This window comes from Urocitellus parryii, chromosome 3 (assembly GCF_045843805.1).
Source record: "Urocitellus parryii isolate mUroPar1 chromosome 3, mUroPar1.hap1, whole genome shotgun sequence".
NCBI classification, from domain to species: Eukaryota; Metazoa; Chordata; class Mammalia; order Rodentia; family Sciuridae; genus Urocitellus; species Urocitellus parryii.
The window spans coordinates 122,522,230-122,543,390 of NC_135533.1; the positions used below are offsets into that span (position 1 = coordinate 122,522,230).

Sequence of the window (21,161 nt, forward strand, 5' to 3'; positions counted from 1 at the left end):
TGCTGTAAGGGCAAATCCCTTGCAGTGCTGGAGCCCAGCAGGCCCGACCCACCCCAGGACCTTGGCATCTGGAGTGCCGTCTCCCAGGTGCCTGTGCCTCAGATCCCCACCCCACAGGCCGGGACTCCAGCTCCCTCCTCCATTCAGGGGCCTCCTTCCTGATCCCCTTGGAGGCCTGCTGGCAGAGGGGGAGGTCCTCCTGCAGGGCTCCTGCTTCTCCAGATCCACGGCAGGTTCCACACCTCCCAGTGCTGCTGCTGGAGAAGACATTGTCACAGAGGTGGCACTTCCCTGCTCACCCCTGGCCACTCTCCTCTTCCTGCGTGAACCCCACCTTTGGTCCAGAGGTGAGAAAGCCCCTCTGCAGCCCAGGGAGTGGATAGGCATGTCCAGAGAGAAGATGACGCTCTCTGGCAGGGAGGGGAGCTGGTGGGAGGCAATGGAGACAAGGGTCCTGATTTCCATCTGGGCAGGAGGGACAGGACTCTGTAGACTGGGAGCCTGGGATAAGAGGGCTGGGTGGAGTAAGGCCTGGACACTGGCCTAGAGTGGGGCAGTTGTGCGCTTGGCAGACAGGTCCTGAGTGGCCACTGGATGTAGACATAAGCCCCCCTCTTTAGGTGGCTCCAGCTCCCAGCAGGTGGCACTGGATCAGATGGATGAGTGGGTGACAAGTGTCTATGAATGTCCAGAGCGTGCCCTGCACTCTGAGTTTTTCCGCTGGGCCTCTACTTTCCCAGGGAAAAGGGCACAATGGCCCCTGGGGACTCGCAGGAGCGCACGGGAAGGTGGCAACCGACGCCAGGAGGGCCATCTATTAGCCCCTTCCTCACCAAGCGCAGGGTCTCCGCTGCGCCATGCGGCAGGGCGAGGTCGCGTTTGCGCCCTTGTGAGGAGGCGGCCGCTCAGGCGGGAAGGAAGGCGTCCGCGGGTCTCAGGCCCCGCGGCTCACCGCGCCCCGGCCCGGGCGGCACCTAGCACGCACAGCAGCAGCAGCTGAGGCGGCGGCGAGGCGGGCGGCGGGGGCGTGGCGGAGGAGCAGGAGCACACGGCGAGGCCGTCCTGCGCGCGGCCCTGCGGCCCGGGCTGCGCTCTGGCCGCCTCCGCCTCCGCCTCGCCGGCCGCCGGCTCCCCGCACACCAGCCAGTCCCGCGCCGTGGACTGCGGGTACCCGGGCGCCGCCTCCAGTTCGCCTTCCTGCACTTTCCAGTACTCCTGGCCGCGGAAGAAGTAGGAGGCACCTGCGGAGAGCAGGGCCAGGCTAAGCCCCGGGGCGGGAGGACCATACCAGCAGGTCCACACTAGAGGGAGGGCCCGGCCACAGAGGAGGAGCCACTGGAGGCAGGGGTAGTGGGTGGGCCACCTCTGGAGTTCCTTTCCCTGACTGGGCTTTTATCTAGGACCCTGCCCTGTGCAGGCTGTGCTAGGTGTCAGGGCACAACTCAGAGGGACGGACACTGCCTGTCCTGTGTGGCCAGCTGGGGTGCTTCTATGCTGCCAGGGGCAGATACAAACTGGGGGCACAGGAGTCCTGAAAGATGTTGAGCACTGGCCAGGCTGTGTGGTGCCTAGGAAGGTGATCCAGAAGTCCCCACAGGTGCAAAGGCCCAGGGTCCAGTGTGTTTGGGGTGTGAGAAGCAGGAGGAGGCTGGTGTTGGTGGAGGGAGTGGGCAGGGTGGAGGATGGGCTGAGAGGTGGGGGAGCCAGGGGTGTGGACTTCCGGAGTCAGGACTCAGCTGACAGGCAAGCCCTGGCTCAGGGAACCCCCATTTTGCTGGTGAGGAAACTGAGGCTGCACAGCCTCCCCCCTGAGCATGCTCACCATCAGACCAGCGCATGGCGTCATCCAGCGTGCTGGGGACACCCCTCCACAGGGGGCCCTGGGCAGGGTAGCCAGGGTCCATGCGCCGAGTGTGGTCATCATAGCGCCAGTAGAGCTGGTCCTTAAAGAAATAAGTCCTGTCATTGTGAGGCCAGGAGAAGGCGGCATCCACACCGCCCGGCGGGAGGCTGAAGTCCGAGATGGGCCGTGGGTATCCTTCCTCTACGTTATTGTCCTTAAACACCCAGTATCTGTCTCCTGGGGGCGAGAGAAAGAGCGTGGGCAGGGGCTCCAGCAAGCCTGCTCCCATGTTTGCCACCCTCACCCAGGAGTGGGGTGACGTGGCTGCAGAGTGGTCACCCACATCACAGTGCCCAGGAGTCCTCGTGGGTATTTATTGAGCACCTACTATGTGCCAGGCCTGGGTCAGTCATGTAATCAGCAGCCTGTGGATGCAGGCTCTGCTCTGGTGGCCATTTAGGACCATAAACAGAACATAGGGTGAGTTGGCCACTGCCTGGGGACGCTGTTTCATGTCCTACCCAATTCTGGGCAGGGGGCTAGGAACGTCTTCATGGAGAAATCAAGCAAGGTGCTCGTTCTGAGGCCTGCGTGTGGATTTATGCAGTAAGCAAGACGCTTCAAAGCCCCTTGCTGGACAGAGGGTCTGAGTCACATGGGAGGACATGAGGGAGGGTGCCTCGGAGGTGGCCAGGATGCAAGGTGGCACACTGGTCAGCTGGTGGGAACGAACATGGTGGGGCCACAGCCTGGCACCTCAGAGAGTGACCAGCAGAGCCAGGCAGAGGCCCTCGCCCCACCAGAGACCAAGAACTGAGCAGGATCCCTGGAGAGGCCTGCAGGCCGGGGCGCAGTAGCCCTGTGCACAGCAGCCCCAGCTCCACCCACAGTGCTCACAGGCAGACTGCAGTGGGTCCTCAGGATGGACCATATTCAGCCTTGAGGTGGGGGAAATTCTGCCCAGTGTGTGTCGCCCTCCATGATCCCAGCAGCTTAGGAGGCTGAGGCAGGAGGACGGCAAGTTGAGGCCAGCTTGGGCACCTTAGCAAGACCATGTCGCAAAGGACAGACAGGGCTGCGGATGCTCAGGGTGGAGCACCTGGGTGCAACCCCAGTAGCCAAAAGGAGGGGAGTCCTGCCACGGGCCCCAACAAGGATGCACTTGGAGCACGTTGTGCGTGCAGGCACTCAGGGAGGCTCTGGAGCAGCCAGACCCCCAGGGACAGAGGGAACGGGCGCCAGGGGCCAGCTGGTGTTCAGTCTGGGCAGATGGCGAGCTCTGTGGGTGGAAGGCCAATGCCCAGCGGCACCAAGTCACGCGCTGGAAACAGCTGAACATCAGAGTCTGTCATGGGCCTCCTTCCTGCCACCACTGAAAGGAACCACCAGGGGCTGGGTGTGGCTCAGTAGTGGGGCACCTGCCTGGCATGGGGAAGCCTGGGTGAGTCCTCGGTGCCACACACACGCGCACACCACAGACATGCGCACACACCACAGACATACGCACACACACTCACTCACGCACAAGTGTTCCAGATAGGGTCAGCTGTAATGCTGTAGCAGGGAAGGGTCAAGGATATGAGAGCCGCCATAGAGCTCTGTCCCGCTCCCTGGGGGAGGACACAGGTCAGCTGAAAGCAGGCAGCACAGGGACTAGCAGGCTCCATCGGGGACATGGGTGCAAAGCCCATGGACCTGGGCCTCTCGTCTCACCCAAAACGCATAGCATCAGAGAAACTTGTGGGCAGCCTCTGCAGATGACCCCAGGGAGCATCCCTGGGAGGGACGGGTCAGACACCAGCCCTCGGTGATGCTCGGCCAGTGGGAGCCCAGGACCCGACCCTGGGAGGCACAGACCCTGAGGCCTGGAGCTCCTGAGGGGAGCAGCACCACAGGCCCAGGGAACGTTCCGGTCAGAGACCAGGGAGGCAGCCAAGCACACGGGGACCCTGGCAGTCCTGTGGGGAGGTGGCAGGCGAGCTTGTGCCCTGGATGGCGGCATCTGGTCACTGGTGGCTGCTGGGGCTCTGTGGGGCTCTAGGAGCGCCGTGCTGCAGTCTGCGTCTCCCTGTCCAGAAGACCCTGCTACTCTTTGTTCTGGCTCGTTTTGTTTTTTGTACTGGGGACGGGCCACTTGTCTTGGGGACTGGGCCACTCGTCCTGGGGACAGGGCCACTTGTCCTGGTGATGGGTTGTCCTGGGGACCAAATCCAGACCTCTTTGTATCTTATTTAGTCACAGGTCTCCCTAAGTTGCTCAGGGTCCTGCTACTTTGCTGAAGCTGGCCTTGAACTTAGATCCTCCTGCCCCAGCCTCCTGAGCTGCAGGGATCATAGGCGAATACCACGGTGCCTGGCCCATGTGATAGTTCTGCAGTTTTTCTACAAGTCTGATTTTTTCCCCCAACATAAAATTTTGAAAAAGGAGGAGGTTCTGTGGGTCTTGATGGGCCCTTGCGGGCCATGTGCAAAGCAGGAGCAGCGGTGCTGCTCATGGTGCACCCTCCTCCCGGGGACACGGGGACACAGCCAAGCAACAGACACTACAGGAGCCACTGCACATGCTGCTCTCTGCCGTGGAGCAGGGTCCCGGGGGCAGCCTCCGGCTCCACCACCCAAGGGTCCCACCTACTTCTCCTGAAGCGTCACTCACCCGAGGGTCCCCAGGGCTTGCCAGTGCAGGTGCCCGGGACTACAAGGGCCATGTGAGAGACGCATGGGAGGGAGGCAGCAGCTACAAGAGGCAGCCGCAGCCAGGCTTTCTGCACCTCCCGGAGGAGGAGGCGGCCAGTGCTGGGCTGACCCTCCCCGGGGCTCAAGTCCTGGGCCTCAGCACGTGGCCCTGCTGGCCGGGGTTCTGCAGGAGTCATGGCTAAAAGAGGATCCTGCTGCTTTGGGCCTCCTCATCAGAGACAGGAGGCGGCACTGATGGGAGGCACAGCCCACGCGGCCAGCGCTATATGGGGTTGAGAGGCCTGGACAGTGCTCCTGGAGCCCAGGGCGCCCTGTCCTCACTGAGGTCAGACTCCGGGCCACAGTGGGGAGGGGCCCAGGAGACTTGCTCCTGAGGGTGGGTACTGGAGAAATGCTCAGTACTATCCCAGTGATGAGGCCTCCAGGCCTTTCCCAAACTAGGTCATTCTTTGTGTTCAGCAGGACGGCTGCTGCCTCAGGGCCTTGGCACTGACTGTCCCCAGACCTGAACTCTGTTTCTGGAACTCTGGGGTTGTTTTTGGTTCCAAGGAGTGGATCCAGGGGCATTTCTACCATTGAGTTATATCCCCAGTCTTTTTTATTTTGAGACAGGATCTAAGTTGCCGAGGCTGACCTCGAACTTGTGATCCTCCAGAGTGGCTGGGGTTACAGGCAGGTGCCACTGTGCCCGGCTCAAATGGCATCTCCTGAAGTGGCTTTCCTTGCTCCAGGTGCTCTGTGCCAACCTGAGTCCTCCCCACGCTGAGCCCTCCTTCAGCTGACATTCTTAGTACTCGCGAGAGCTTTCTAGCAAGAGGCCTGGGTTGTCACGTTGCTCCCTGTGTACCCATAGGAACTACCACAGGCTGGGCATACAGCAGGTACTCAATATGTATCCACCTAGTTCACAAGGCACGAGGGGCTCTATGCTCTGGACTGTGGAGCAGACCACGGAGCAGCCTCCCAGCAGGTGCGTCTGTGCTGTGGGTGCCGCTGCAGCCTCCGTCAGCGAGGCCACAAAGCTGGGGAGGCCCACCCACCTTTGAAGAAGACAATCTTATGGTCACTCGTGCGCTCATACACGGCGTCCACGCTGTCCAGGTGCAGCGGCAGGCCCCGCCAGAAGCGGTGCATCTGCGCTGGCTGCAGGGACACCAGGTGCCGGTCCCGGTTCAGCCTCCAGAAGTACTTGCCTGAGGGGACAAGGGGGTGGCTACAGGTGGCGTGTCTGGGGACCCCCGTGGGCTGAATCCCGCCACCTCCCACCCCTGGGCCCTGGGGGCACCTTTGAAGAAGAAGGCTTCGCCACGGATCTGTGCCACTGCGTCAAAATGGGCGCTGCACCTGTGGGGCACGTCCTTCCTGGGCCTGCGGGAAGAGGGTCAGGTGGGCAGGAGGCACCAGGCCACGCACCCCCGGATCCTGGCTTCCTGCAACAGGGGACCCATGGGGAGCCCACAGAGGGGCAAGCTTGCCAACTGCTCTCTTGACAGGGGATTCATAGCCACAATATGTAAAAACTCACCGATAAAAAAACAAATGTCCCCCTCATTAAACGGACAGAGGGACCAGATGCTTCTCCAGAGAAGCACAAAAGGCCCACAGATATATGAAAAATGTCCAACACCAGTTGCAACCAGGGAAATGCACAAGACAACACTGAGACTACATCTCACACCAGTCACAACGGCAGTCCCCAGGAACACGGCTTCCCGGAGCCCACACTTTCGCATGACATCCTGCCTCACCGTTAGCCCCCAGAAACGGAGCAGCCTTCTATGGACTGAGACCTCTGACACCATGAGCCCCCAAATAAACTTTTCCTCTAAAAAAATACAAATAGCAATAAATGCTGGTGAGGATGTGGAGGGAAAGGAGCACTTTTACACTGTTGGCGGGACTGTGAATTGGCTCCTCAAAGACGAGGCATGGGCCAGGCGTGGTGGTGTACGCCTAATTCCAGCCACTCTGGAGGCTGAGGCAGGAGGATCTCAAATTCAAGGCCAGCTTCAGCAACCTAGCAAGACCCTAAGAAAATTGGTGAGACCCTGTCTCAAAATATAAAAACTGCTGGGGACATGGCTCAGTGGCAGAGCGCTTGCCTAGCATGTGTGACGCTCTGGGTTCAATTCTCAGCACTACAAGTAAATAAGTAAATAAAATGGAGATCTCTTGACAACTAAAAAAAAAAAAAAAAAAAAAAAAAAACTATTAAGAAGAACTTTTAAAAAAAGGGCCGGGGATGTGGCTCAATGGTTAAGCACCCCTGGGTTCAATCCCTGGTACCAGGAAAAAAAATTTTTTTTAAATTTTAATATTTATTTATTTATTTATTTTAGTTTTCGGCAGACACAACATCTTTGTTTGTATGTGGTGCTGAGGATCGAAACCGGGCCACAGGCATGCCAAAGCGGCGCTACTGTTGAGAGCCACAGTTTAGTCAGAATGACGCCTGGAATTTTTGCCAGAGGGAATGGTTAAAAGGTGACCCTGCTCCAGGGATTAGGGCGGATCCTGCTGGGAATAGGGCGGATCCTGCTGCCTCCAGGGAGTTCCTGGGTTGAGTTCTCGCAGGGTTCTGAGAGAATTGGCATGCGGAGCCCAGTGGAGGGAGTGTGTTCCCAGGAAGTGTGTGTAGAGTGCTGGTGAGAGTTCGGGAATAAAGAGTTGCTGTTTGAATCTACAAGGCTTTTTGGCGGCTCGGTTATTTGTGCCCAGACAGACTGCGGCACCACATACATGTAAAATAAGGATATTGTGTCCACCTATAAAAGGGCTGGGTGGAGCTGGGTGTTGAGTGCCCTGGATCCGTTCCCTGGTGCCAGAATATATTTGTAAAAGGAAGAACGGGAGCAGGTGCTCTCAAGGAGCCCTCGTCACCACGGGCTCTAGGCAGCGCCTCAGGGGAGACTCGTGCTTGCCTGCTCCCTTGCGTCCCAGGTTGGCAGGGGCCACCTCTGAGCACACTGAGGCTGTGGGTGCTCCTCGCACTGTGGGCCGGAGGGGAACTGTGTCCCACCAAGAGGCCAGCTCACACTTGATGCAGCATGGACCCCAATCCCACCTCCAGAACACGGCCACAGAAAGTGCCATGGCTGTCCCTTGTTATGGCCCACAATCAGGGGCCACTGAGTAGCTGAGCAGCCAGAGTGCATGGGGCCAGCTCCCAGAGAGGCAGCGGCTGGGCCGGCCTGGAGCAGAGGCCCTGGCTCCCCCCAGCACTGTGCAGTGTGGCCAAGGGCAGTGGATGGGCCCTCGTGCTCACCTGCAGAAGCCCCCAGGCCTGCAGACTACGCACCCTCTGCCTTGACCGCCCCTTTGGCCAGTGCGGTTGGACAACCCAGAAGCCCAGTGACTAGAGGCTGAGGCAGGAAGATGGCAAGTCCCAGGTCCGCCTGGGCACCTTGGTGACACCTTGTCTTAAAACCACAGAGGAAAAGGACTGGGGTGCGGCTCAGGGTGCAGCACCCGAGGGTCAGTCCCAGCACAAGAAAGGAAGGAAAGAGGAAGCAGGAAAAATGGAGAGCGCGGAGGAGGGAGGCGAGGTGCCGGCCAGTGGGCCCACACAGCCGTGCGCATCGCAGGGCTCTGGGCACACTGGATGAGGACAGGCAGGCCACCGCATGGTGACAGGGCCATGACTTACGGGGTGCTGGAACGGTTGTCGGGGGGCTCTGGCAGTAGGGGTGGCTCCTCGGGCTCTGGGGTATCCAGTTGTGCTGTGGGGGACACAGACTCCCGCACACCTGTGGGAACAAAGAGGATAGCATCCAGCCCAGGAACTTACTCCTCACGTTCCTGCAGGCCCTCGGGAGACCCCAGGATGGAGCCAGGCCTCTGGGCTGACAGGCCCCCAGCACCCCTCCCACTGCAGGAACGGCCCTGAGGGACCATGAAGCACTCAGGCCGCCTTCAGAGCCTGCCCAGCGCTGGCCCGCCTGACCCTCCCTGTCCACCTGCAAGAACTGAAGTGGTGCCAGGCAGCAGCCACATGCACAATCCCGGCCCCTCCAGAGGACGGCAATTCCAGGCCAGCGGGCACCTCAGCAAGACCCTGTCTCAAAATAAAATACAAAGGACTGGGCCACGGCTCGGTGGGGACACTGGCCGACCACAGGCCACAGCTCGGTGGGGGGCACTGGTGCCCAGAAACAAGTCCTGGGTTCAGTTTCCATGGCTGCAAAAACCAGAAGGATGGGAAGCACGTGTCCAAGAGCAGCCGGACACCACGCTCACAGCGCCATCAAAGCTGCCCTGGGAGGGGGGCAAGCAGCCCAAGTGCCCGTCACCACAGGTACGTGGACGCAAGAGCTCAGTGTGAAGAGGGACATGCTCTGACACGCTAGATGTGGTGGGACCTGAGGACGCTGTGCACCCTGAAAGACACCAGCGGCCGAAGGCCCTGGACGGCCTGCCTGGCCAAGCTGGTGGCCCCAGCAGGCCAACCGCAGGGACAGAAAGAGCCCTGGCTGCCTGGGCTGGGGAGGAGGAGAGGCTGGCAGGCCCTGGTCTCTCTGGAGTGACCCAGGCTCTGGACCACTGAGCCACATCCCAGCCCATTTCAGTTTTTTATGCTGAGGCTGGCCCTGAACTGGTGATCCTCCTGCCTCAGCATCTTAAACTGCCGAGATTACCGGGGCGGGGGGCACTGCACCTGGCTAGACATGGACACTTCAAAGGGTGAGTTTTGCGGGATGTGCGTTTTACTGCAGTGAAATCGACACCCCATCTGGGGACGGATGGGTGAGGAATTTGCCCCTCATGGGTGAGGCCATGGGTTTCCTCTAGCCCCATGGACATCAGTGGAGAGTGGCAGGGACAGCACAGAGTGAGGCCTGGGCCCTGGACTGGGGAGTGGCCGGGCATGGCCGGGACCAGGACGCAGGGGTCTCATCACCTCCTCTCTGGGGCTCAGGTTCCCAGGATGGGGGACAGGGCTCTTTAGCCTTATTTCTGATGGTTTTCAGGAGGGAGGGGCCCTGGGGCGGAGCTCAGCTTGGCCCGTGCACTCCTGTGTTCTACCCTGGGTAAGCTGCCTGGCCCTGGCTCCTGTGGTCCACCCTGGGCAAGCTGATTGCCTCCATGTGCCTTGGTTTTCCCATGTGTGGACAGTTGTCCCCTCTCAGGACCATGGAGACTTGCAGGGCCCCTTGCTCTGCACAGGCCTGCACTTGCCCCATTGCTGCTGCCAGGATCCTGAGAACTAGGGACAGATGTGGCTTTCCCTGTGCTCCTAGGGACCCAGGGTGGGCTCTGAGAGAGGCTGAGGCCAGCTGGTCCTCTGCTCCCTTCCTGCCACTCACGCAGGGTAGCCAGTGTGTCTGGCATGGGGCAGTCTGAGGACAGCTAAGCCAAGCTCAGGACGTCCAGGGGACCTGTGTCGGCCTCAGGGACACTCACCATACAGCTGCCAGACGCGCACCCTGTCATCGTAGGGCAGCCTGTAGCGCAGCGGGTCGCCCACGGGGCCCTGGTAGTATGGCTGCATGATGGAGCTGGGGGTGGAGACGTGGCTCAGCCCGATGGCATGGCCAAACTCATGGACGGCCACTGCAAACAGGTCCATCCCGTGGGCATCTGGGGGATGGGAGCTGCATGAGCAACCCCCTCTCCCCTGCAGTCCGGGGCCACATGTGGGGGCCTGCTGCCCTGGTGGTGCTGGGGCTGCGTCCCTTCAGGGAACTCTGCTGGGACTGCCTGCTCCCTCTGCGGCTCTGTGGGGTCTCGGCTTCTCCCTGGGGGTCCCCTGCATGCTCACAGCAGGCAGCAACCTCTCTGGGCCACGCAGGGCTCATTCAGGCTTTGAGGACCAGTCGAGTCCCTGAGCACAAAGGCCCGGGTGTCAAGTGGGTCCCCAGACCCTGGAGCTACAGGCCTGGCCCCAAATGATGGGCTGGGCCCCCCTCACTAGGAGAGGCCCAGGCGAGGCTGGCCTGGCTGCTCACGGATACCCAGGGGTGGCTGGAGCCGGGACTGCCCGGCCACTCACAGGCACCTTTACGCCAGTTTGGCTGGGGGCAAGTGGCCCGCCTGCCGCTTGGTCTTGGGGCTGGGTGGCTCCGCGCCACCTCAGGGAGTCTGCGGGGGCTGCCCGGGCCTAGGGGTCCCAGGGACTCAGCACCCACCAGAGGAGCGGAAGGTCCAAGCCTCCTCATCATCAAAATGGGTGTCCCCTGCAGAGTGGTGGTCTCCGGGGAAGAAGGCGTGGGCCACTGTGCCGCCAGGGCCGTCGAAGGGGTATTCGTCCTGGTGGTCGGCCCTGGAGAAGTCTATCTGGATGTCTGCTGTGCTGCCGGCCACCTCGTGGAAGTTCAGCGGGGCGATGTCACTCCAGACTTTGAGGGCGTAGTACATGAGCGCCCGCACCGTGTCGGGGCCCAGGGCTGAGTCCCGTGGGAAGGTCCGGACCCTGCAGTGTGGGGGGGAAACAACAGGTCCAGGCAGGGGAGCACAGGCCATGCCCCAGGCTGGATGAGCATCCTCCCCCGTTGGGGCTGTGGGGTCTACAAGGGTGTGCCACTACCTTCTGCCTTTGTCCCTCCTCAGAGGTTCCAGGAGTCACCCCAGCTGGACACGGGAGGGAGGGTCTAGGGGGCTGAGGAGCAAGGGTCTGCAGCCTGCCCTGCTGGAGCTTCACAGGGCCCGTCAGCCAGGGCCACCTGAGCCAGTGCTGACCTCAGGGGCCAGCAGAAGGGCAGCCCACTAACCCCCTCCTCCCAGACCTGAGAGCACAAGGAAGGGACTGCGTGAGACAATCCCCAATCTAGGGGCCTCCCCATAGGAGGCAGAGACCCTGAGAGAGGAGACCACATGCAGAGGGGAGCAGAGGTGGGTGAGGGACACCTGGGACATCCCCTCTGGGCAGGACCGGCTTCTGGCTTCCAGAACACAGAAAATCAATCCCAGGTTTCTCAGTCCCTGGTTGGTGGCATTTGGCATGGCAGGCACCGTGGCAGGTGACACCCTGTCAGACCTGGTGTTACCCTCCTGGCCTGGCCACCCACCTCCACGACAGGTTCCTTTTGTTCCACTTGGTTGGAGCCGGAGCCTGGCGCTTCCTTCGAGCCCAGGCCAGAGGGGGCAGGTCAGGGAGGGAACAGCGCGGGGTCTTCATCAGGGCCAGAGTGGCCTCGTCTGCAGGGGGGGTGCTGGTCAGCAGCAGGCCTGGCCCACCTGCCCCCCAGCCCGAGGTTCCCAGGAGCCCCCAAAAGCTGCAGCCTGGACTCTGGCCACGGGCCTCAGGCACAGGCCTGTTTCCCCTGGTCCTGGGGAAGGCCTGTTGGATGAGGCCCACCAAGGGGCAGGGCCCAGGAGGGGAGCGGCCAGGCCGGCACGGCCCAACAGGGACCATGGTGTCTCCTGCCGTCCATAGAACTGACCCAGGATGCCAGTGGCCTCCAGGCCGCCAAACTGCTGCATGGTGGCGATGGCCTTGGACAACTCCTCCTGCGTCTGCAGCCGCCCTGTCGTGGGGTCCGCTGGGGGCAGGTAGCCAAACCTGCTCAGCCACTCCTAGGGACAGAGAGCAGAGTGAGGGGTGGCCATGGTGCGGCTCCACGCGGAGCTGCCTAGACCAGTACGACGCAGGGAGCAGGCCTCTGAGCAACACCACCCCAGCCCGACGCCCTCCGTCCAGTTACTCTATAGGCAGCTAAAAAACCTGACGCTTCTTAGCCAGGGCGGGCTTTTGCAGTGCCCAACCTGTGCAATTGCTCACAGCAGCTCTGCACCACCTCACTCCTGAGGCAGCAAAATGTCCAGGGGACACAAGTGAAGTTAGAAGTTTCTTCAGTGTGGCCATCACCAGATGCAGGCCCCAGGCTACCTATTAGGGGTGGTCTAGGACCGAAGGCTTGAAGCCCCCGTCAAGAAAGGCAAAAGACGACCTCACAGAGGAACAGCACTGAGGGCCTAGGGCCTGGGCTGCCCTCTGGACCTTCTGCTGTGCAGCCTGGGGAAGGGTGGTCAGACCCTCTGGGCTGCTTTCTCAGCAGTGAAACCAGTACAGTGCCGCCTTGGCAGGGTGGTTGAGGATGGGTCAGTGGGGAGGTGGGAGGGGCTCACGCCAGCACTGCCCAGGTGCTCTGTATGGAGGATCTGGGATGTTGGAAACAGCGAGTGGGGGGCAGAAGGGTCACCTGACCCTTGAGCCAAGCAGGAAGGCAGGTCGAGCTGCCACCAAGGGGGCTCTGGGTCCTGGGGTGGGCCTCATCTGCAGCCCCATCCACAGCTGTGGCTCCTTGAGCCACCAGGTGGCGCTGTACAACTGTGCAAAAGGCAGTGAAGGTCCCATGAGCACTGCTCTGTCCTCAGTCACAGCTTACCCGCCCTGGAGCACCCAGAGGTTGAGTTTCAGGGACTCCCTGTGTCCACTCCAACCCTGGACCTGCTTCAAGAAGGGTGTGAACCAGGTGACATGCCAGGGCCAACCAGCAGACCCTCCTCTTTTCCTTTTTGCATACCAGGGCTCCCTGGTGCTTCACACACGCCAGGCGACCCCTCCACTGAGCCACATCTCAGCCTTTTTAATTCATTTTGAGGCAGAGTCTCACTAAGTTGCTCTGGTTGGCCTCAAACTTGTCCTCGGGATGGAAGCGGTGGCACATGCCTGGAATTCCAGGGGCTCAAGAGGCTGAGGCAGGAGGATCACAGGTTCAAAGCCAGCCTCAGCAACTTAGTGTAGACCCTATCTCAAAATAAAGAACTAAAAGGGCTGGGGATGTGGCTCAGCACCCCTGGGTTCAGTCCCTGGTATGAAAAACAACAAAACCCCTGCCACCCTCCACACCTCAAGTTCCAAAGTGGCTGGGATGGCATGTGCACCCCACTGCTCCTGGGTCTTTGGGATGAATATTTAAAAAATCCTCTCATTTCACTTGTGCCACATGTCAGTCCCCACCACCTGTCCTGTGGGCTGGTGCTGGAAGGAAGGTTCTGCAGGAAGCCAGCCGTGTGCGGGAATGGGATTCTGAATTCCCAGGACCTCAAAAGGGACAAGTTACTAACCAGGAGGGCAGTCTCCATGATTTGCATATCATTTGCATACACCTGCAGACCAGCTAGATTCCCCCTCCAGGTGACAACTGGGTCCTTCCTGGGATCTTGCCTCTGTTCCTTTATCCCTTTCCCAACCCAGATTCCCCTCTCAGCCTTGATAGGAGGTCCCCAAGAGTGCACACAACTGGAGGTTCCTGGAGACCCCTCCAAGGCCACTGGGCAGGTTTTCCAAGTGGACTTTCATGGTGGGGCTTTGGGAGGAACCTGATGACGACTGAGGTGAGCAGTGCAGTGGGGCCCTGGTTCCAACCTGCTACCTCCCAACTCGAGTTCCATCAATAGGATGTTCCGAGTGTCCCAGTTTGTCACTGCCGGGGCCCTGGAACACCCAACAGCATTCCCGGGGAGCACGTGCATGGTGGTTTTTCCAAAGGGTTTGACCAACATTTTCAGGTTTTGTTTCTGGTTTTGCAGGGAATGCACCCAGGGCTGTGGGCACACCGGGCAAGCACTGTGCCACCATGCTGCACCCCAGCCCTTTTTGTTTTAGTTATGGAGGCTGGCTTTCATCATCTGTCCTCCTGCCTCAGCCTCCCAGGTCGCTGGGATGGTAGGCACGTTCCATCACACGGGCCATTTGTAAATTTGGTCCTGCAGTTTTTTTTCCTTTAATGTTTTTTTTTTTAATTTTTAAATATTTATTTTTTTTTTTTAGGTGTAGAATGACATAACAATGCCTTTATTTTTATGTGGTGCTGAGGATCGAACCCAGGTCCCGCCCGTGTTAGGCGAGCGCTCTACCACTGAGCCACAATCCCAGCCCCTGCAGTTTTCTTCTCTAATGCCAGAAACCACATTTGTGAAGTCCCGGCTTCGGCTGCACCAGCTCTTTACCTCCTTGAAGGCCTCCGCAGGCTCCCCGACCTACCTGATGCCAGGCGGGGACACCTCAGCCCTCTTAGTAGACACCTCCCCCACCTACTAGGGGCAAGGTCCCAGGAGGAGGGCCCACTGTCCCAGACCTTGCCTGCCTGGGACCTGGGAGAGGAGCTGGGGCAGTGCAGACTGGGACCACGCCTGGGGGCTGGTGCCCTTGGGGCAGGCCTAGAGAGGGTAGGCATGGCTGGCACAGCCTGTGACCTCCTCCCAATCTCCAGAAGGGGCAGGTACCCAAGTGCCCAGGGCTGTGTACATTTTATTTTGGCTGGGGACTGAGCTCATTTGCCATGTGGGACGAGGCTAGTGGGCCCCAGGCAGCAGGCAGCAGAGCGGGCTGAGCAGCCTGGGAAGAGCCACCCAGAGCTGGCTGTCCCTGCTGGGGGTAGAGGCTGCAGAAGAGGTGCCCCGCTGCGTCCCACCAGGACGCACCAGCCCCTCTGCCCCTCCATGGCTGGCAGAGCCAAGGCCCAGGGTGGTCCCGAGGGCGCCCTCCCCCGCTGTGCCCATTGGCCTTTCATGGGGACCCACTGGGACCCAAGCAGCTTCCGGACCCGCGGAGCCGGCCGCGCCGCCTGCCTCCTGATCGCGCAGTCCTCGCTCTACTGTCGCCACGGAGACGGCCGCTGTCTCCAGGGCAACGGAGGCTGCAGCAGCGGGCGCTGCGCGGCGGGGTGAACCTTCCAGAAGGCCACGGGGAGGGGCCGCCGGCCGGCCGGCCTCCCCACCTGGTCAGGGCTCCCGGGCGGAGGCCGCGGGCCGAGGCCGATGGCGGGGGACCCAGCCCGCCGCGCCCTGGCCGCCGCGGTGGCGATTATCGCCGCCTGACACCGGGTCTCCCTGAAACCGCGTCTTCCACCGCCCTAAGGAGGCGGGTGCTTGGCGCCAACGCGAAAGCCGGTCCGTGAGTCCCGCGGGTAACAGGGAGCGCGCCCCTACCACCGCACTGACTCACTGCGTCCAGGCACCAGCCACAGCCCCGGCCCCCAGCGGCGAAGCCCCAGTGTTATCAGGGGCCACCCTGTGCCTGGGCTGCAGGCACTGACCTACATGCGCCCCCCAGCTCAGATGGCATGGGCTGACCGCCCACCGCTTCCGGCCCTGGCTGACTCATTCCACCAGCCTGGGGGCAGCAAGTCCATAAGGCCATCTCACAGATGAGGAAATTGAGGCTCAGAGGTCGTTCATAAGACCATGGCTGAGTGGACCCCTGCAGCCCCTGTCACAATGCCCTGGGCAGTAGCCGCAGTACTCTTCGGCCAGCACCTGTTCTGATGCCCTCTCCACCCTTGCTGAGTCAAGCCCCTGTGGAGGCATGGTCAGCATGACCTCCACTCACAGGCAAGAAAGCGAAGGCCCAGAGAGGGTGGGTAACCTGCCAGCGCCACTCAGCACAGCTCAGCCACAGGATAAAGAAAGGCACAGGCCAGGCCTCAGCTGCCTCTAGGGGTGACTCTGCAGCTGGCCTGCAGTTGGGCAGCTGGGGGGGGGGAGGGCTAGCAAATTCCTCTGAGTGTCTGCCCATCTGTCTTGAGGGCGGGTGCTGGGGACAGTAGGGCAGACCACTGTTTCCCCGCAGTCAGGGGAAAATGAACGGCCAACAGCACACAAGTGGCCTCAGGGGGTTTCACAACATGAGCAGTCATCACCTAAGGGCTCCGACAGTCAGCCACCATCCTGCACTGGCCACTGGAAACTGGCTGAGGCCCACCACAGTACTCAGATGCACTGGGAGGACCGGGCTATCCCATTCTGCCATGCACTTGGCACCCAAAGGGTGCTGGGAGATAGCTGTGAACCAGTCTTATGAAGTCGGCACCGTTGCTGTTTACCCATTTAACAGATGAGGAACTTAAGGCACAGAGTGGTCAGGACACTGGTCCACAGTCACACAGCCAGTAGAGGCAGGGCTGGGACTGGAAGCCAGGCTCAACACAGAGGTGCCTGTGCTGCAGCTTTCGTGCTGTGAGGGACCAATTAAGCAGGTCTCAGGAACAGTCCTGGGTGACATTTGAAAAGCTAGCCAGGTGATGAGCCCAGTGCTTGTGGCAGTGGGGACAGCAAGAGCAAAGAGCCAGAGCAGGACCCAGCCCAGGATACCCTGGGAGAGAGAAGAGCGGGGACAGGCACCCAGGAGAGAGGTGGGGAGCAGGAGGCCAGGTGGGGAGCCAGCCTGCAGTCAGTGCGAGGCCCTGCCCCCCAGGCCTGCTGCGACAGGAAGGTGCCCAGAGGCCCCCAGTGAACACACACAGCACCCTGTGTGCCCGGTACCAAGCCTGCACCCACAGCCAGGGCTCCATGTCATCAATGTCACAGTAAACAGCATGAAAACCAGAGGCATTCAAAGCGTCCTCAGGACCTTTAGGAAGGAGCTGCCCTGGAGGGCACCCCGCCATGCCCCTGCCCTCAGGAAGGCGCCACCCTGGAGGGCACAGAGCAGGTGAGCAGCAGCCTGGGTCCTGACGGCCATCGAGAGGGGACCACGAAGCAAGGGATACAGCGATGCCCTCCTTCTCAGTGTTCCTGTTTTGTTTTGGTGCCAAAGATCAAACCCAGGACCTTGTGCATGCCAGGTGAGTGCCCAGCCCTGAGTTGCCCTCGGCCCCAGCACAGCACCCTCTCACCTCTGAGTGTAGGACCAGGGTGACAGCTGACGTTCTCAGGGCTCAGGTGGGTGCAGGGGACATCCTGGGCCCTGAGCCAGGCGGGGACATAGAGCTGAGGGCACAGAGCAGCTACAGGCTTGCTTGGGTGCTGGTGCTGAGGGCATTTGTGGCTGGTTGTGCCCAGGCCTGAGGGTGCCAATGCCCAGGAAGGGGACATGCAGGCTGATGTGTGCTTTGGTGTCCTGCCTCCCGCTTGCTGCCGTCCCAGTGCCATCTTGTCAGCCCTCCGGGAGGTGACCAAAACCCCCTCAGTGTGTGCCAGGTGACAGCACCAGATGTTTCTGGGAGCAGAAATCAGAGGAGAAACTTGGAAGGACTTTGGCCAAACCAGTCACCATGCACCAACTCCTGGGCCTGCCCCAGCAGATAGATCCAGGACCCCTGGAAGCACACAATGGCTGCTAGTGGTGGCACGGAACTCAAAACAGCTGGCATGTCCTCCCAGGCCTGGTTAAGGAGGTGACATCCGTGCAATGAAACCCAAGGGGAGACCCGGTCATCCTACAGGACCTTCTCCACCAAGATGGACTGCAAGCAAGAACAGCAGGGGACTGGAGACTCAGGAGCATATGCCCACCTCCTGATCCTAGGGAAATGACCGCACCCCCAGAACCTTTGCAGGGCTTACACTTTTTGCTGTGGGCATCAGACTCAGGAATCAAGGGGACAAACCCAGGCCCATGGGCACTGCAGTGGGGACAGGCCCAGGAGCCCCAGTGGCTCCTCTGCCCTGCTCCAGTACAGCCTGAACGGCCACCCTCCGCTACCCTCACAGCCAAGGCCTCAATCCAGCTTTGTGCAGAGACCCTGGGCTGGGCAGCCCCTCCCAACTGCTGGGCTCAGTGCTGTCTGGCATAGGCTGGGTCACTCGCACAAAGCGGCCCTTCTCCTCATTGGCGCTGAGACCCAAACCCCCAGTGGGTGCCCCAGGGAGATCTGGAGGGCCCAGCCCTTGCAGTCTTCTGCCCCTGGGGCCAGAAGCTCTCTAGCATCATCCCTGCTGGGGGCCACCAGAGGGCGCCGCCTCACCACCATGGGAGCAGAAGGGGCGAGTCTGCCCACGCCAGAGAGCCAGGCCTGCCCGGGGTGGGGGCCAGGACAGGGGGCTGCCTGCGGCATCTGCCACTTTGTCTTTGTTCTTTACCAGTGGGATGCCAGGGCCCCACTGCCTCTGACCAGGCTGGGGTTACGTCCCCTGCTCAGTGGCCTGCTGGGTGGGAGTGGGGGTGGGCAAGTGACAAATGGGGTGCTGAAGAACCGGAAGCCCAGGCTGGCTCCTGATGCCTGCCAGGAGCGTGAGCCTGGCTCAGTCTCTGTGGCCAGGGACGGCACGAAACTTCCCAACTGCACCAGGTCTGATCAACTAACTGGGCTGGGCCAGCTCCATCCCCCACGGTGCTGACGCTAACTCTGTAGGCCCTCCTGGCAGCTGCTTTTGTGGCACCTGGGAGCTGGGACACTGTTGCCCCTGGGTATGCACTGCAGCGGGGGAGCCGGGAGACCCCCAGAGACAAAGGGACCTGATGTGAGGGGGCCCTAAATTCAGAAGCCAGGTGGGTGGGAGGGAGCCTGCCCCAGGGGCCCTTTGGGCATCCAAAAGTGGGCAGCAGGGAAGGTGGCCAGTGCCCTCCCAGATGACTTCAGGGATGGCCCTGGAGCAAGTCCTGCCAACCAAGGGGTTATATGTTCACTGGAATGTTCCTGCCTGAAATCCACCAGGCCACTTGCCTGAACCAGAGGCTTGGGAGCTGGGAAGGCCAGTGATGCTGAGATCCGCCTGCCAGGACCCCATTAGGAGATTGCCTGCGTGGGCTGGCCGCTTGTGTTGGGCGGAAGGCCACCCTGGCCTGGGTCCCTGAATCTCCCTGGACTCAGGGTAGCACAGGTGGGGGCCTCATAACAACTCAGCTAAAGGAAGTGGCTGCATCTTCGCCTGCCTACCCCAACCTGCTGGCAAGATCCTTGAAGTCTGATCTAAACCCTCAGGGTCTGCAGGAGACTCAGATGGGGCAGGCAGGCAGCAGAGGGATGTGGGAAGAGGCTGGGCGGCTCCCAGCAGGGCTCTCTAGCCAAGCCTGGGAAAGCGTCTTGGAGGGGCTGGAGGGCTGGGAAGGCGACGAGGCTGCGGCGGACCTGGAACGGTAGGGAGTCCTCACTGGGCTCAGGACAGGACCAAAGGGAAGGCAGGGCAAGGATCGTCGCCCTCACAGAAGAAGGGAAGAGGGACGGGGCCAACATTCGCGCTCAGCGGGGGCTGGGGATCGGTCCCTGGCTTCTCCGAACCCTCAGCGGGCAAACTCCGGGACCACAGGCTTTCCCAGCGCCCATAGGCAGGCGGATCCTGCCTCGGGGTCCTGGCAGGCGGATCTCAGCCTCGGCCCTCCCTCAGCTCAGGGATGCGCGCCCCTGCCCTTCACTGCTCCCGCCAGGAAGCACGCGGGGCGCACTGCTCAAGGCAGCTGCGATGGCGGTCCCCACCCTCCGGGCTCCCCAGCTTTGGGACTGCTCCAAGCCGGGGACCTGGGCTCTGGCTAGGTGACTCCCCCAGCTCCCCAGGCTCCTTACAGCTGCGTGCGCATGGAGCGCAAGACTAGGGAAGGGACCAGGCGCCCTCCCAGACTTGGAAGCACCGGCCTCACTCAGCCTGCGCCCCCGGTCTCAGTTTCCCTGCCTGGGACGTGGGTCCCGGCGCCCCGGGTCCCCTCACCCGAGACTCACAGGTGGGCTTCTCCCTCACCCGCGCAGTAGCCCGCAGGGACCCTCGCTCACGCGCGGCGCTCTTCTCGCCCCGGGCCATGCACTCACCACCCCCAGGCTGAGGTCCTCTGCGCGAGGTGCGGGCGCGGCGCAGCCCCCGCGGGCCGCCAGCGCGAGCAGCAGCAGCAGCAGCGGTAGCAGCCGGAGTCCCACGAGCGGTGGGCCCGGCCCCCGAGCGGCGCGGCGCCCCATCCCGCTCTCGGGGCTGCGGCGGCGCGGAGGCGAGGGTCCCCGCGCCCGGCCGCAGCCCGCGCCCCTGCGATCCGCTCCGCTCGGCTCCGCGCCCCGCGCCCCGCGCGCAGCTCAGCCGGACTACCGCGCGCCGCCTGCCTCGAGGGGCGGGGCATGCTAATGTACGCTAATGACCTCTCGCCCCGCCCTCCGCCTTAAAGGGCCGGCGCCCTTCCCGGCCGCACCCGCTTGGCGCTCAATTCCGCGGGATTAGCTGCGCGCCCGCCCTCCTCCAGGGGGCGGGGACATGCTAATGATGGCTAAGAACACCCCCCGTCCCCGCTCGCCGCCTTAAAGGGCCCGTGACCCACCCTCCTGCCTGCGAGTCGCACGGGCTTTGTATATGGGTCGCGCAAGGTAGGCGCTCCCCGAGGGTCCCAAGACGTCCTCAGGCCGCGGCGCGCTGGTGGGCCGGCGGGGCCCCGGGGTCCTGGCCACCTTTGGGAAGCAGACCTCTCCGCTTGCCTCAGCGCCTGGGGCCCTGTCGCATTCGCTCGGGACCGGCGGCCGTTGCAGCTGAACGGGCGCGTGGGGGAGCCCGCGGGCCGCGGAGCCGGAGGGGAGTCAGAGGGAGCATGGGGGCGGAGAACGCAGGGCGGGGAGAGAGGGGAGGGGGTTCCCTAGGGAGCGTGGGGAATCCGGAGAGCATGGGGAGGGGTCCCAGAGTGCTGGCCTCCGGAGAGCCGGTGGGAGGGTTTGAGAGTAGAAGGCTGGGAGCCTTCTTCAGCCTCTTTTTGGTGGCGACACTGGGTCTCCCTGTTGCTCAGGCTGACCTGGAACTTGTGAGTCTTCTGCTCAGCCTCCTGAGCCTCTGGACCTGGCCAGATCGCTGGTGCTGATGGAAGGACTAGGTAGGTCCCAGCACAGAGACTCAACCCAAACCTGGCCCTAGTGGAGGAGAGGGTTTATGGCTCATTCAATTGGATGTCCAGAGTGGCCGCCATCAGCAAGAGTGGATGGAGCTGTACAGCAGCAAGATGGGAACCTGGGCTCTCAGGCCGCAAGGGCAGCTGCAGCAAACATTTCCCAGCTTGCAAG

At 61.8% G+C, this 21,161-nt stretch overlaps 1 protein-coding gene across 1 annotated transcript; it reads right to left on the reverse strand.

Moving 5' to 3' along the window:
• Positions 1-948: 948 nt before the first annotated feature.
• On the reverse strand, positions 949-20,084 carry Mmp17 (matrix metallopeptidase 17). The gene is made up of 10 exons (XM_026409684.2): positions 19,941-20,084; positions 11,916-12,048; positions 11,541-11,670; positions 10,662-10,945; positions 9,937-10,113; positions 8,183-8,282; positions 5,822-5,904; positions 5,577-5,729; positions 1,823-2,080; positions 949-1,241 (listed from the first exon to the last, which is right to left on the reverse strand). Exons 1-10 carry the CDS (start codon positions 20,082-20,084, stop codon positions 949-951), a joined length of 1,755 nt encoding a protein of 584 aa, XP_026265469.2.
• Positions 20,085-21,161: the final 1,077 nt, after the last annotated feature.

What these genes read in the sequence shown, in the direction of transcription:
- Mmp17 (XM_026409684.2), bottom strand. Translation starts at nt 20,084, where the DNA reads ATGGGGCGCCGCGCCGCTCGGGGGCCGGGCCCACCGCTCGTGGGACTC. An exon ending in GGAGGCCACTGGCATCCTGG is followed by an intron (nt 11,671 to 11,915) that starts GTCAGTTCTATG and finishes CCCCCCCTGCAG; the next exon opens with ACGAGGCCACTCTGGCCCTG. An exon ending in AAAAGGAACCTGTCGTGGAG is followed by an intron (nt 10,946 to 11,540) that starts GTGGGTGGCCAG and finishes CCCACACTGCAG; the next exon opens with GGTCCGGACCTTCCCACGGG.